General features: G+C 39.3%; 1 protein-coding gene across 1 annotated transcript in view; it reads right to left on the bottom strand.

Annotated features, from left to right (window-relative positions):
* LOC139475666 (uncharacterized) overlaps positions 1-17,127 on the bottom strand; it is a 50,299-nt gene that overhangs the window by 14,232 nt on the left and 18,940 nt on the right. Inside the window, exons 5-20 of the mRNA XM_071258854.1 lie at positions 10,610-10,876; positions 9,741-9,953; positions 9,031-9,168; positions 8,127-8,228; positions 7,907-8,001; positions 6,220-6,411; positions 5,983-6,054; positions 5,286-5,394; positions 4,956-5,072; positions 4,679-4,763; positions 4,331-4,478; positions 3,959-4,005; positions 3,603-3,696; positions 3,051-3,160; positions 2,004-2,097; positions 431-599 (exon numbers count right to left, since the gene is read on the bottom strand). Coding sequence (XP_071114955.1) covers positions 431-599; positions 2,004-2,097; positions 3,051-3,160; positions 3,603-3,696; positions 3,959-4,005; positions 4,331-4,478; positions 4,679-4,763; positions 4,956-5,072; positions 5,286-5,394; positions 5,983-6,054; positions 6,220-6,411; positions 7,907-8,001; positions 8,127-8,228; positions 9,031-9,168; positions 9,741-9,953; positions 10,610-10,876 — 2,052 coding nt within the window. The remainder of the gene's footprint in view (positions 1-430; positions 600-2,003; positions 2,098-3,050; positions 3,161-3,602; positions 3,697-3,958; positions 4,006-4,330; positions 4,479-4,678; positions 4,764-4,955; positions 5,073-5,285; positions 5,395-5,982; positions 6,055-6,219; positions 6,412-7,906; positions 8,002-8,126; positions 8,229-9,030; positions 9,169-9,740; positions 9,954-10,609; positions 10,877-17,127) is intronic.

Here is a 17,127-nt window from a genome sequence, read left to right as displayed (position 1 = left end):
AAAGTATACCAGCTGTGTCATACATTATACCCGACACTCCACCACTTTACACCCAACCCAATCCCTCTTGAGGAATAAATAAAACATTGAGATAAAAGTAAACATATTTATATCATATAAGATAAATTGATATCTTATTTGGTTAAAAACATCCGTCCGAATCATTAAGCTTTTAAAAGCTATGAAGTAAATATGCTATAAGTTAACATTAACCATTGTCAATTAAGGACGACAATGTATGATATGATAACCTTCCGTTGACATTTCTCAGACAACCTATCATTCTGCTGACGTAACGTGAACAGGCTGTGTCTTTTTGAACATTGGATGGCGTCTTATCATCTGTTTCAACAATGCTCCTCTAGCCGTCCTTTGAGAATCGATGAAATGCAATACTATATATATACAATACGTATATATAATACCTTACCCAGTGATGCGATAAGCATACCGATGGCGAATAGTTCTGGCTTTGCTACAGTGCGTGGGTCGGTTTTGTTTAACGCCGCTGCTACAGTTGAAAGACTCAACGAAAGTGTCAGAAACGACGTCGTCAGAAAGAAATAGTTGATGCAAACGGCGATGTTAGAACAGATGTCCTGGAATTAGACCATAGTTTGGACCATGATGAGACAGCTAGCATACATCATACGAGGAGACGGTGTAACGTAATCAACGATCAACGATCTTCTACAAACATTGGCCATGTACCGATCTGCTTTGTGGGTAAATGACAATCACTGATTTACCAATGCACCGAATCTATGGACAGTCCAAGTAACAAAGAGAAATAGATTTACATGAAAAACATAAATATGTTGTTTTTTTAACACAGTGTTTCAAGAAAAACCTAAACATACATAAACTGCCTACATGAACACATTGTACTTGTATACACACATAAATACAAAACAAAATCATAAGCACAAACACACATGTAATCCTACATATATAATTACACCTATATACACATATATACATTGTACGCACATGCACACATACGATTACATATACATGTATGATTACAAGCACAGCACTGATTTTCAGCGGTCAACTCTGAGAACTATCTCCCACCACATTGGGCACCAAACTACCCTGTCAGCATAATAATTACGCAAATGATATTACGTTTTCAAACTATTATATCCATTGTCTTCATGGCCCCTTCCGAGTCATCATGAAACTTATCTCACTTGAGTAGCCACATTGATGTTTACGTGACACTTGGCGCTTCAGTTCCTTAGATCAATTTAATTTAAATCAGATCATTTACTCCGATATGATACCTAGCTGCATTAAGAACTTAGGACATGTGTATAGAAGGTGAACCCTAAACACCCAATCTAACTGAGGGATGCGTGGGTTCTAAGAACAAACATATGTTAGCTTTGTAAAACGATTCGGCTTAATTTCTTTCTCATCTCCATTCAGAAAGTTTGATTGGTACAAATGAAACGTTTTCTCGGAGTAAAAGATCTGATTCTCATTAGATTGTTTCTTAGATCGTACCAGAAGTAGAATATATAATACATCTAAGGCTCCCAGCTTATATACAAATAGTTACAAAATATATCGCCTTATTATATTACATCTATCAATTTATCTTTATGTCTTGATAAAAAAACAGTGTTCAGATTTACGTTAGCATCAGATATAGTATGGAAAAAGGAACTGTAAATATTCTTTCACCGTGTCTCAATCACATATCCAAAATACTGAACAAGTGTTGCAAGTGCATGTTTAGATGGCTAGCCAGTAGGATGACGATGTAACCATTTTGAATCATGTATGTTATATTACAGTTCAATATTTCACCATTTTGTTGGCTTTAATACCTGATCAACAATTTGGTCAGGTAAAGTAAAACAACAACAAATATTTTGAGAAACATACATCTGTATAAGAAAAGAATTACATTATATGACGCTTATTGTCCAGAACAAATATTTCCGAATCCCTAACATACGAAAAGACTGGTGATGTGTATCTTATTTATAAATTACCTTATTTTCTGACGACGTCCCACCAAACACCAACAGACAGTACGAAATGGCCATTGAAATGTGCATACTTAACGCATTTAAATCCTTCCTGAAACTCAAAAGTTGAGATCATGTAGTTGTTGCTGACACGAACAGAGTAAAATTGTTGTGTGCATTGATCACATTGCAGAATAATGCGTGAGTCGGGGCTAATGAAACCAATGAATGTTCATATACTTTCTGCAGTTTAAGTTATCCACTTTCATTACGAAACAAAGAACAATGATGTATGGAAGTTAAACACTTATAACCAGACATATAAGTGACAGAATGGTGGGGCCACGCATCTTTCAATGCAGTGAGGGACTTGATCACAATCTGGTAGAAGACTCATTGCAGACGGGTCGCCTAGAGGTTAAAGCTTTCACATGTCGTACAGAAGGCATACGTTCGAGTCCCAATGTGGCTACAATGCGTGAATCCCAGTGTTTACCGGGGTGATGTTGCTGGAATATTGCTTAAATCGTCGTAAAACCATAATTACACACTCACAAGCTCCGTATCTGAGAATGCTTCAAACTACAAAATTGGCACTAGTCCGGTTTAGAACAAGCAGCCACACCCATACGCGTGCATGCGCGACGCTATATGACAGCAATAATCCTGAACGCGACGTGATACCCCATTTTACCTCACCTCACCTTGTATTCAGTATTTGGGATTCAGGGGTGAGCTGAGACACCGAATGAAAAATTAGATGGTATTCGGGATTCAGAATAGTAGTCGTTGGAACCCTCACATGAATCGGGTGGTCCAGCTCTGTGACTGTGTTAATGGTGTGTCACCGTACCCCGGTGGAGCGGATCGCTGTTCACAATACCAATCACTGGATTGTTCCTCACTTACAGGCCACTGTCATATCCGGACTATTGTTGAGTGCGGCGTCAAACAACAAACAAAACACTCACTCTCCGGGTACTCAAAACATCGTCGGTCCGAATTAGTTTTGTTAATTATACTGACAATCAGAAACGTTGTAGCTCAAAGTATAATCTATAAATAGCTCACTTTTCTTCCTTCCGGCATCTCATGACCGCTAGTACCACCACTGCCAGGAGAAGGATTCCAGCCACGATCTTTATAGCCAGAATCACAATCTCTGGGATCTTCCCGATGTTCTGAATGGAACAACAGTTAAAACATATGCGAAAATAGAGCACTTGTCTGTCTCACAGTCCTTACTATTTACTTCCGCCAAGTCCTTATCGTGATGCTATAGCTATAAATAAAGCACGTCTAGAATGTCCACAAATACAGAATCTCCCATCTCACTCGGCCTACTTTTCAACTTAAGTATATATATTTATATATTCAGCATTATTTCATGGGGACACAATGCTCATGCTAAGAATGCTGAACCGGGTATAATTGTTGTGGTTTGTAAACTCCATCCCTCACTCAAATATTTGCATATATTTGTGGCGTGCATAGAATGAAGTAGTCACCACAAATACATTTAAAGAGGGGCATATTGTATTATTCTTTGAATATAGATCGTTAATGCTAAATATGAATTTGTATAGGCATCATCACGGGTGTTTTACAGGAGATGTGGGATACCTCAGCAACACCATAGTTCCCTGTCTGTGGATATATGCAGATAGTGGTGGTTTCATTTCCAGACTTTTTCGGAGCAGAACAAATTGACCATCCCCTAGAATCAAGATATGTTATGTCTCAAAACATATTTATATTTGCAAATTATCTGATCTAGTATTTATGAATTATATGTGCCAGGTGCATTAAACCCCCGAATCGTTGTAATATTCAATCACTTGGATTCCCTTTGATTTGAGAAACGTGTCCAATTGCTAATTAATTTTTTAAACTAAAATTGGAGCGGAAAGTCATTACACAATATCTTTAACTCTGCGTTTCCAAATATGCATGAATACAAATGGATCTTGTATGCTTACATTTCAGGATGATCCATTTCCACACACAGCTGTTTAAAGACTGGAACCTGTAAAGTTATCCAGTATATGAATTAATTGTGGTGATCACATAAATAATCGGATTTGTAAAAAAATTAAGGACAGTTACAGGATTAACAAACAAACAAAGCTGTCGGTCTTAACAAATTTACCATTGTGATAGAATTATTTTTTTCCGAATCCCCAGCCCTAGAAAGGTAATTTCAACTCGATGTATCAAAATTTTATTAATGGGGTCATTTTGTGCCTTCTACAAATGTATATTATTGTTCGAGGGTCTATTATGCTTTGAGTATTCACGTAGGTGGTACATAAACACATAAATTCATATTACTACACTAAAATATGTATAACCGTTTTGTGTGGATTATGCACTTCAACTCCTGGATTGAAGTCGTGAATGTAAGTGCGTCTTTCTCCTGGATTATTCCATAAAATGTCCAGAGAAACGATTGGAGAGTCCTTAATGAAATCAAACGTCGCTCCGTTGACACCATCGGCTCTGGTAACATGAAGAAATAGTTATTACATTTAACTTGGCAAGATAATAATGACAAGGTGGTTCATATTCTATGTGATAATAATTCGCATGAAGTTCACTCCTATATAAATAGTCACCAATTCATCTACTCGAGAAAGTTACTTAGCGATAAGTGGCAGGAAACAATATATCTGATCAGTTTCAGCTAAAACCAAGTTTACCTGCTCGCCGATGTGTGTGCCGTTGATATAAACTGCGATAGTGTACTGTAGTGTACCAAAACAATTGTGAAATAGCCTCTAGGATCTGCAAAACAATAATGTATATCAGAAATATAATGGTAAGTGCCAATAAACTATAACTGACATTGAGTAGCCAACATGGACATATATACGAACCTTTGGAATATCAGAATGTATAACAATAAAAATAACCGATTAGTGCGGATGAAACAAATTAGGTTTAACCAAAATAAAACAGCAAAAAATGTCTTCTTACCAGTTGCTATGTTCTGCAGTGTAGTCTGATTAAGCTTCAGTGTTGCTGTGTCATTAGCATTATATTTGGATGGGAAAATGATGTCAACAGGCTTCGTTGTGTTCCTCACCTGAAAGACTAAACGTGATTGAACGTCACTACCAGCTACCACACTGATGTTGATTTTAAGTGTCAGGTCGTTGATGAGATTCTATAGAGTAACGCTCAGTTCCAGTGAATGTTTCGTTTGATATGAAACACCATGAACTGGTGTCACTGCTATTTAACCATTAAATATTTACCATTAAAATGGTTATAAACAATAGTATCGTATGCACATCTAACACTTACTTAAATTACGTCCGGTGATAGTCTTCACCTGATCTGTTTGATGATGACCACTGACTTCGCCGAGAAGTTTGAGTATATCTAAGAGAGACGATGCTCTTGGAACTTCTGTCTGAGGGAAGAAGCAAACTAACTACACACATCAAACACATTGGAACCTTAGGTGATTGGCAAGGCAACTTCGAGTGAGTGAGTGATTTGGGTTTAACGACGCTTTTAACAGTATTCCAGTTATATCGCGGCTTTCAGCTTAATGTGAGAGGAAAGCCCGAAGTGATACAGGTCTTAGATGTTTACCACTTCGGTGAAACCAACGAGCACAGGTATGGTGCTGACAAATCTAAAAATATAATTGTGGCGAACCGGGAATCGAACCCACAATCATAGGTTTCTGGCGTGCCCCAGAGATCTCATCTAAACTTCATAAACTAAAGTTTGATTTCATCTTTTGTCATGATTAAACTACTCAAGAAAAGAGATCTTGACATCTTGAAACATGCTGAAATTAAGTAAACTCTGAGTTTGTGTTAATGAGATAGTTTCAGTATTGGGCTCTTAACATTTGCTCAGCAAGTACCAAATAATCATTATTTCCTTTGTAATATATCATAGTCGGATATATATGTGCAAACGTTTATATTTTACTTTGTATCTTTACTCTATATGCATATGCGATTAAGACTTTCCAAAAGATACATACCACCTCTGTTACCAAGTCCCAGTCTTTCTTCTTCTCCAACGAAAGGATCTCATCAACAATTTCGAGGAAGATCTGTGATGTTTGATAATAACATAGTATTCAACGCAGACAAACACATATCGGTTTATAGTATGGTTACTTTCATCGTGTCATTTGGACCATCTGTGTAACGAACCATAGCAGTTGAGCAATTGTGTGCTTGATAGTGGGTCATTATACCTATAACAATTGACTTACCTTTGTAACGTCGTCTTTCAGAATGTATTCAGAGCTGTTCCAAAATGTGGCGATGTCCTTCAGGAGGCTAATACTTGTGTTAAGATCTCCGGCAGTTGGGAGAAGCTGTTTGTTCGACGTTATATTCCGGAAGTTGAGCAGTAAATTTCGGATATTGTCTTTAGGCTCAAGTCTTTCTTCAATGTTTTCCAGCTAGCGAATTTAAAAGAAGTATTATTGATGCATCTTACATGTGCGTACTCTCTAGTAAAAGTAGGGAATATTCAACAATAACAGATGATTACAGAAACAGAAAAAAGTATCGAATGAAGGCAATTGATGGATAAGAAAACGAAAGAACAAGGTGTAGCATGACAATCAACAGGACATGTTGGCGGATGTAAACGACATATTATGTATGTGGTCACATAATGAATGTTTGAGATGACTTGATCAATTATGGGTTGTGCAGTTGGTCAAACATTACTCTATACGGCATGGCATGGTCCGAATCAATCTTTCAATGACAATTTATAGGAGTCTTGTCCACTGCTCTTGCAGCGCCTCGCCCAGTTTAGCTAACGTAGCGGGGTGGCCTTTGCTCATATCCCAGACATGTTGAATGGGGAAACGTCAGGACTCATGGCTGCTCATTGCATTCTGGGGATGTCTTGCGACTGGAGGTAGTCCGAGCATTATCGTTTTTAAATAACCCAGCGTGGCACACTATTGGCGCCAGTATGTTGTCTCGTTGTACTGTCCAGTGACCCTTCCATGAAAAATATGGAGCCACGCTCTGACAGTCATAGTGATCCCTTCAAATGACATTACAGACCCATCCAGAACTATGTCAAGTTGCCTAACATTGACATTCGCATAATCTTCCTTAGAACACCTCCAGACACGTCCACGCATATCTACAAAGTCCAGGCTGAAACTATAGTAATCTGAAAAAATTACACGAGACCATCGGTGATGGTCGCCGGTGCGGGGCCAATTGTTAACATTTATTATCTGAAAGATCCTTTTCCCAAAGTCTGTAAATCACCAACTGAGACACTTTGGACATATTGTCTACCTCTCGATGAGTTCTAATAGTTCGAATCAGGTCAAAAGCCTTAGCTCAGGCGTCTATCACGTTGTAAACGACGCATTCCCAATCTGATCACAATTACTGTAATTTAACAAAAGCGGGGAGCTTAATTCTTACTGTTGATAATGAAAATAAAATTACTGATTATTCAGGGCTATTTCACTAAAGTGTCAAAACCAAGAATGACCATGTGCACAGTAGAGTCGCATGGCCAACGTGTAATGATTCGGATGGGTTGGGGCGTTAGGTTTTGCTTCCGAAACCGTTCTATCTGTAGCAGTCTTTTTCAAAGCAGGTATATTTCGTCCGTCTGACGACCGATCATAACATTAATATTTCACGATCCTACTTACTCATTTATATAAAGTATGTTCACATAAAGAAAGTGTCGAGAACCATAATTGGGGCGAACCGGGATTCAGAACCCACGCTTATTGGTTTCTGCACAGCGAGCTGCTGCGCCTTGTACGACTGGGCCGACCGTGTCCCCCTTTTGATATATAATAATCTGGTATGGTTGACCCCCATCTACATGGGGTCGAAAATTGTATAATACAAAACATTTCAGGGCGTATTGTTGACACACAGGTATCCAAGAACAAAATAATACATTACCTTATCGATCAGACCAAGCAATGTTTGTTTGACACAAGAGAAATCCTTGGGATCCTCCCACTGTTCACGTTCATTGCATCTACGGGATATAGTACCTTCAAAGAAAATCACAGACCCAAATATGTAGGTTGGTCTACGTTTATGTACCTGTCTAAAAACACTCTAATGTATACTTGAAATCCGCAATGCCATAAAGTGTGGATTCTGGAAAGACAGTTACCATCATAGGCCACTGGACACACGTATTCCATAGTTCCTCCAGCTTTTGCCTTTGTCCACAATCTTCGTTTACTATCCAGCTCTGGTTTACACACTGCTGAATCTAGAAGATATGCAAAGCAAGTTATGCATGGCATAAAAATAAGAATATAAAAATTTAATTATAAAGATGACAGTTTGTATAGCATAAACCAGATGTTATATATGAATCTGGCCAATATTTCTTAACGTAAAAATGTCGCGTATATTTATTCCCATATTACATCTTAATGTATGCTTCATAAACAAAGACCCAAGAAGATCTGGGATAAGTAGGTCTTCAGCTACCCCTGCTTGCCGTAAAAGGCGACTACGCTTGTCGTAAGAGGCCACTAACGGGATCGGGTGGTCAGGCTCGCCGACTTAGTTGATGCATGTCATCGATCCCAATTGCGTGGAACGATGCTCATGTCAGTCACTGGATTGCCTGGTCCAGACTCTATTATTTACAGACCGGCTTTATATTGTTGGTTGGTTGGTTTGTTGTTTTACGCCGCACTCAGCAATATTCTAGCTATATGACGGCGGTTTGTAAATAATCGAGTCTGGACCAGACAATCCAGTGATTAATATCATGAGCATCGATCCATGCAATTGGGATCGATGACATTTATCAACCAAGTCAGCGAGCCTGACCACCCGATCCCGTTAGTCGCCTTTTACGACAAGCAGAGTCAGCTTTTACGGCAAGCATGGGTTGCTGAAGACCTATTCTACCCCGGAATCTTTACATAGCTGGAATATGGCTAAGTGCTGCGTAAAACAACAAAACAACCAATCATAAAACACAACTATCAAAATTGGGAAAACATTTCAGAAAATAATCATAAATAAAACTCAGCCTGATCCAAAATAAGATAATATACCTTTCTTGAGTATTGTAAGTTTCGCTTTTCGAGAACATGTGATGTTTAGGCAACAGAAGAAAACGGTGTCTTCTGAGACTTTGTCAATGTACAGCCTCTCTGAGCCGAGTCCAGTTTTTGTTATGTTCCTTCCAGTTTCTGAATCAATAAACTATATATGTTACATTGAACACCCTTCACATCCTTACGATTGTAAATCTACGAACGTGTATATAAAGTGAGTTAACATTTAACGTCGCGTCGGCATTATTTCAGCCAGAACACAATGGGGAAATAATCCCGGAAGTGACTGAGGCAGTGTTATTGAATTGAGACAGTCCAACATTCAGACCCGTTACATTCACATAATACAAGGGCGGCATATTGCGGGAATGTTGCCATCAAACATATATCTTGAAACAGGAAGATATTCTTCTTGAACGAAAGAACTTTCGAGGCCAGCTAGTTTATGTGCAGGGCATATCAATCCAATGCTATCCAATACATGATGACATTGACGAATTAAAATATATATGCTCAAAATAATACATTTCCATATCAGAAAAAAAAACATCCGCATTAGGAAAACAGTCCTACCAAAAAAATCCATAATCTTATATGTGGATTCTACAATGATTAAAAAAGAGGATATCCTGTAGATAGGACACACTATATAGGTACCACGATTTGTAATTGTTAATCGATCCGAATATCGTTATTCCAGGACCTACCTTGCAGGCGTTTTCCATTTTCAAACCATGTGATGTTTGCAAATGCACCAGGTTCCAAAGAGTCCATGTTAGATAAACTACATGTGAGATTGGCGGGAGAGCCTTCGTCGACAAATGGTGTGTCCGATATCAACTGTACTATCGGGTGAGAATACACGTGTATTGTTAAGGGCCATTCTCTTGCAGATTTTGATGTTTTGCAAGAATACAAATCTGAAATAAGAGTATAATAATTGTAAAAATAATTAATTTTATCTGTAGTAGGTTTGAATTTTCATTATTTATACATGTCCCTGGTCATTATGTATGCGTGGTACACATACACCACGGGGTATGTCTTGGCAGCAGTATTAACGAACATTGATATGGTCGTTGGTGTGCAATTTCAGTGATCCATTTAAAAAATGTTACCACTATTTTGCCTTTTGGTGCCCGATAGAATCTGTTTCAGTTGATAATCTAAACTGGCTATTATCTGGGTTGACGTTTTATATTTACATGTATGTAAATACAGACACAATGTAATTCGCCTAATCAAGTTTAACTCGAAGAACAAGAAAACGATTTTTGCAGTAAATTAACAACAGATACATGAAAATCCAATAATGCAAATCATTCGTTAAAATCCTAAGCCCTGGTGGATGGTAATTATCCTAGCTATTCATATCAATATGCCCCTTCGTGTCTGTTACTTCAGAACAAAGACCCGGGTTCGATTCCCCACATTGGTGCAATGTGTGAAGTCCCATTTCTAGTCCCGTCGTGATATTGCTGGAATATTGCTAAAATCGGCGTAAAATAATACTCACTCCCTCACACGTGTTTTTGAGAGGAGAGATGAACGTATTCCGAGTTCAGTCAACACATACCCGCATCCCGATGATAAATTATTGAGAAATGAAGTGTTCCAACGACGTGACCATGAGCGAGTTCATGTTGAGACATATGAACACGGAGAGCAGTATTCTGAAGCCGAAATCCGTTCCTGAACCATTGTATCCTGAGATCTGTCGGCGGTGAACTCGTAAGGTCACAGTTTACACTGGCATGTGTATCTTTGTCACGAAACGTGTAGTTTGATGCCATGCCTCCTGAGATAGACACATTTGCCGTTGGTATGTGGGTGGTAGATGTTTCTGAAAAAATGGATTGCATATAATAATAGTGAGTGAGTGAGTATGGTTTTACGCCGCTTTTAGCATTATTCCAGCAATATCATCAGAAATGGGCTTCACACATTGTACCCATGTCGGGAATCGAACCCGGGTCTTCGGCGTGACGAGCGAACGTTTTAACCACTAGGCTATCCGACCGCCCCTATAATAATAGAGATAAAATGTCTTCTGTAGTGTAGTCTTCTTATCAACCACTAATTATTGCGTGATGTGACAAGGGTGAGGCACTGGATACCATATTGTGGATGCTCGTGCCTATAATAACAACACGACATGAGAGTTGATTAAATGGCCGAGGGTGTGCAGGTGCTAGTACATTAAAAGCTACCATTGCCAATGGTGATTAGCAGTTGCCACTGCTGGCTCAGGGCCGCTAACGCCACTGGTTCTGACAACATATTTAATTATAAGAAACACTGCAATTGCTTGGAAACTACCGCGCTGCCCGACCCCTGATAGTTTAGATGGAAACTACCATTGCGGTCCAAAAGCAACTACCACTGCCTCGAACAATGAGTAAAACCATTGTGGCAGATACCGCCAATGGCAAAAATGTCAACTACCGCTGACGTGACATCTACCAAAATATACAATTGGTTGTCCAATGTAAACTATTTTACGATTTTTATGTTTTAAACGTGAGTAGTAATTTTGCAGCAAGTTAATTGAAACTGGCAAGAACCAAGCTAAAAAGCACCAAAGTGCTTCCCTACACCCACGGCCAAACGATACAGGAAAATAGCATAGCCACCCAGCTTGCCTAGATAGGGTAAAGTAGTGCAGAACAGGTGCCAGGGCACTTAACTAATTGTCCATAAATGCAGAGTCCTTTTTCGCTGTGGTGTACGCACTCCTAGGTATAAAATGTCCTGTCTGATGCAAGAATCTGGGGATGGGCCACTATGTAATTTGCCTAGAGTCGTATGCCCAGAAGTCGGTGGCTCATGGGCCAATCTGATGGATAATTGTCAATTAATTCTTCTGCTTCAGTATATCACCAAAGTATCCTTGGTATCCTGACAGTTGGAGATCCACTGGTATTTAGCATTGTCTTTATGACACTCCGTGGTGGATGGGGAGTTGGGGTGATGAACCGTAAGTACACTAACCACGGCACATGCAAAAAAAAAAAATTGCATTAGAGGAGAATGCAACCCTGACGACTTCGTTTACTTGTTGGTCTCGATTTTTAGTGGTTTCTGCCACTGATAGTACTCCACTCAAGTTGAACCCATTTGCCATTTCTAAAGCACTTTATGGCATAGTTGGAGATGTGCTGGATGTTAAAAGAATCTGTTCTGGTCTGTGGCTTGTTAAATGTAAAGCTGCCAAACAATCAACAACCCTACAAGCTGCTACACTCTTGATTTCTACTTATAGATTTCTACTCAGAGATAGAGACCGCTGTCGCTCTGACATGTCCGAAATTTAAATAGCTGATGAATTGAAAGACCAAGGAGTTACAGACCTACAAACGAGATGATGCAATCCTGAAATCAAATACTTATCTCATGACTTTTTCTAAACCAGCTTCTCCAACAAATATTAAAGCTGACTACTTTAACATCGCAGTGGATAAATATATTCCTAAGCCACTTCGATGCTACAAATGCCAACAGTTTGGGCATGGGGCACAATTATGCCACAATCACAAGATCAGCCATTAATGTTGAGAAGGTGACCACAATGCAGATGATAAATGTAGCAAAAAAACTCACTATGCAAACTGATCTGGAGATCATGTGGCTTTCCAAGTTCACAGACCAGCTTTAGATAGTCAAAGTGAAATATTAGAGAAACATAGCAAGAAAGTTGATTATTCTAAAAAAAATCATATCGTGTACCGAAGGGTCACCATGACCCTATACAAAATATATAATAAGTTTCAAATCTTGGAGGACATGGATGGCTCTACTCATCAAAATGGGTGCAACATAAGTAAGTTGACTCGAAATGGGAGACGTAGATTTCAAGTTCATCCACCTGTAACTTGAGCATTATGAATCTGCTAATTCAGTGGAATTGCAGAGGTCTCGGGACTAATTTTAATGAATGACCCTTGTTGATATCAAGATTTTAACCCGTCGGCAATCTGTCTCCAGGAGACATATCTCAAACAGTCTGACAACTTTAATTTGCGTCGGTTTAGTTCCTACCATTCTTTACCACCACCAGGTGTTAAAGCTACTGGAGGATCGTCTGTTTTGGTGAGACAGGGTGTGATCCACAGTTCTGTGGCGCTTCAAATCAATCTCCTAGCTGTTGCAGTACGCCTGACTTTTCTCATAATATTTACACTGTGCTCCCTATATATTTCCCCTTCTCCTGCGTTCAGCGATCAGACCTTCAATCACTATATGACCAGCTCTATGATCATGGGTGATTTAAACGGCCATAACCCATTATGGGGAAGTGTTGCCGTTAATCCTAAAGATAAAGTCCTGGAAGATTTCATTTCTGATAACAACTTGTGCATTTTCAGTCATGGATCAAGTACATATTTACATCCTGCTACTGGAACCTATTCCGCTTTCGATTTGTCACTAACAGATTCCAATCTCTTAAACGAATTTATGTGGGCGGTCCACGATGACTTGTGTGGAAGTGATCATTTTCCTTCAATCTTAACAGCGAAAAATCCATCTGATGATCCACCCACATCAAGGGAACTTTACCAAAGCCAAATGGCCTTCCTTTCAGGAACTCTGTATTGATAGGTTGGAGCCTGATGAGTTCAGGAATGTTACTGACCCTATTCAGCTGTTTTTGAAATGGCATGACCATTCCAAAGTCCTCTGCAAATCCACACATTCCAGAGGAAATTTCCCTCCTTTGTGGCATAATGCAATTGATGTTTCAATACCTAAACCTGGTAGGGACCATACCGATGCATCTATTTATAGACCAATGTATAGACCACTAATCAGATGTGTGCAAAAATTGTAAATAATCGACTGGTGTTGTATTTGGAAACCAACAATCTCATAAGTAACATACAATGTGGTTTCCGTCAAAAAAGAAGTACCATTGACCAACGGGTACGTTTAGAATCTTTTGTCAAAAAAGCGATTGTCAATAATCAGCTTGCAGTATCAATCTTTTTTAATTTAGAAAAAGCATATGATACCACCTGGAAGCATGGTATTTTAAAATATAAACATGATTTGGGGTTAAGAGGTCGTTTGCCTCAATTTATATCCCAATTTTTAACAGACAATTTCAGGTTCGTGTGGTTCCACCCTGTCTGACCGTTATAATCGGGATGAGGGTGTCCCACAAGGCAGTATTTTGTCTGTATTTCTGTTTAGTATAAATACTGATTGTCTGATAAAGGCTTTAAATGATTCCATTGATGGTTCCCTTTTTGTGGACGATTTTAATATTTCACGTCGTGGCAAAAATATGCATACCATCAAGTGACAGTTGCAGCTATGTCTAAACAAAATCCAATAATGGTGTCACGAAAATAGTTTTAAGTTTTCAAAAACTAAGTCCAATTGTATTCATTTTTGTAGGAAATACAAGCATCATAAAGATCCAGAGCTATTTTTACATGGCATTTCTATCAAAGTTGTAGAAGAGGTTCCTGGATCTCATTTTCGATCATCATTTGACATTTAAGCCACATATAAAACTAAACGTCTGAAGGCTCTAGATTTGTTGAAAGTTGTTTCTAATACAAAGTGGGGAGATGATCAGACAAACCTCCTCCATTTGTATTGGTCTCTGATCCACTCTAAATTAGGTTCAATTCATCATCAGGGCCAACGACTATGTCTTGGCGCATTTCGAACATCTCCTGTGGATAGCCTATATGTAGAACCTGACGAACCATCATTGAAGCAACGCCGTATCAAATTATCGCTACAATACATTACTAAATTACATGCTAACCCATTAAACATTGGATACAACTGTGTTTTTCAACCCCTTTACGAAGAACTTTTTCACAGTAAGCCTAAGCTGGTCCCACCACTAGGCATTCGGATCAAACCCCACATCACAGCTGCCAATATTAATTTAGATAATATTTCTCCTTTCAGTCCTTTTGTCGTCTCCACCTTGGCAACTTGTCAGACAGGAAGTAGACTATACTCCCACACATTTTAAAAAATCAGACACAAATCAATGAATATATCAACAAGAATATCTACAAATTAGAAATAAATATGAATCCCACCGTTCCATTTTTACAGATGGACCAAAGGATGGTAGCACAGTTAAGTCTCCAGTGCTGTTGTCATCCCGATTACCAGACCATAGGTCAATTTCTACCGCAGAAGCCAAAGTAATATCAACTGCTTTGGTATATATCCAAAAACAGTCCAGCTGTAAATGGTTCATCATCTTCTCAGAATCATTATCATGTCTACAGGCAGTAAAATCTAGCTCTTCAAGTCATCCATTCATCTTAGATATTTTAGAACTGTACAATGACCTTGATACTGGCCAATACGACATCGTCTTTTGCTGGCTGCTCATTCATGTTGGAATCACGGGTAACACTATGGCTGATGCTGTAGCAAAAGCAGCTCTCAACAAATCTGTGACACCACTTTTTGAACCGACTTTATGCAAACTAGATGCTATATCAAAAACCTTATGCAAAAGAAGTGGGACACCCAAGTAAGTACCCAAGTAAGTACTAATAAATTACATGAATTACATAAATTAAATAAAACCAACTATCGGTTACACCTACTTGGGTTGTCAGTCCAAATTTGAAGAGGTCATTATGCGACGATGTCGTTTTGGCCATTCGCGTTATACACATGAATATTTATTGAAAGGTGAAGATCCTCAATTCTGTGTCTCTTGTGATGAAAGAATCGCAGTCAAACATGTCCATATTTTCAGGTTTCATCCATCAGATCTTTTTTATCAGGTAAGTACCCATTTAATTCTTGTTTTTTAATTGTTTTTTTTAATGCTTTGGCTTACACTTACCAACAATCACCAGGAGCCAGAGGGATGGTGTATATCCTGCTGGGGTACCATGTAAGTAGCAGAAGTACCGTAAGTCCCCATGGTACCTAGTATGGTGACCTACCTTTGGCTATTTGAGATCTATAGCCCATTTTTACTTCGTATTGTTATGAATAGTTCAAAATTTTATGACGACATGCCAGTTTTAAATCTACATATGTGATAATCTGGTTATTTCCTCAAAGAAATAAGTTAAGCACACCCCTATTTCTGAACCATGACAAATGGCAAAAATCATGGCATGGGATGACTGACCACAGGAGCTGGGCGATACCAATGTCTTCAGATAGAACAAACATTTGACAACAAACGAAGATATTGGTGAGTTGTGATTGAAAATTACTGAAAAAAACATCATGATAACACAGGTACTGCAGGATTAAGTAAACGAGTTACGTTTGATGTTTCATGTGCAAATGTCCCTTAAACTCTATAGTTGACATGGCATGTGAACCAGACCAGTGGCGAGTATAACTGTCACGTGCCCTTGATGGCGCATTCCACCCTACGTCTCATGCCTCCAGTCAGACGTTGGCTCTGTTGATGGGTCAACAACAACCACTCCTGATGCAATGCTGCTTCCATTTGGCGTAAATCTTGTACAGGAGGGTCTCCTGCCTGTATGCATCGGCACAGAATATCCCAAAAATGTTCAAGTGGGTTCAAATCTGGGTTCATTGCTGGCCAGGGTAGAGTCATTATTGCATTGGCCCTCATGTAATCCACGACTGCATGCGAACGCCTGACATTGTCATCCATGTACTGAGGTCGAGTAGCAAGAGGGTGGTTGTCAAAATGAGAAACGACGACTGGCCTCAAAACGTCCCGGATGTACCAAGCCCCTGTTAAGTTGCCCCTTACGGTGACCAGAGCCAACCTGCAATCATGATAGATACACCCCTTAACCATAAACGAGGTCCCGCAGTATGTAACAGTCGGTCCCTGGGGTTGTCGGGCAATACACCATGCTAAACGAGCAGCTTCATTGTGATCTTTCAACAAGGGACGCTTTATGACTCGTCTAGCCCTCAGTCATGCTGCTTTCGACCGGTTCCTGACGGTTCTGGTGCTGAAACCACAGCTGTTTAAGACGAGTACTTCTTAAAAAGGGTTCTCAGCATATGAGACGAAGAAGGTCCCTGTCTTCGCGATGTGTCGTCTGTGTCGTCGCGAGGAGGCCTTCCGGATCTGGGACGATCCTGTACATCACCGGTCTGAGCATGTTT

Source organism: Haliotis cracherodii, unplaced genomic scaffold (assembly GCF_022045235.1).
Source record: "Haliotis cracherodii isolate W230 unplaced genomic scaffold, xgHalCrac1.p SCAF_3, whole genome shotgun sequence".
NCBI lineage: Eukaryota > Metazoa > Mollusca > Gastropoda > Lepetellida > Haliotidae > Haliotis > Haliotis cracherodii.
This window is presented reverse-complemented; position numbering and strand designations above follow the sequence as displayed.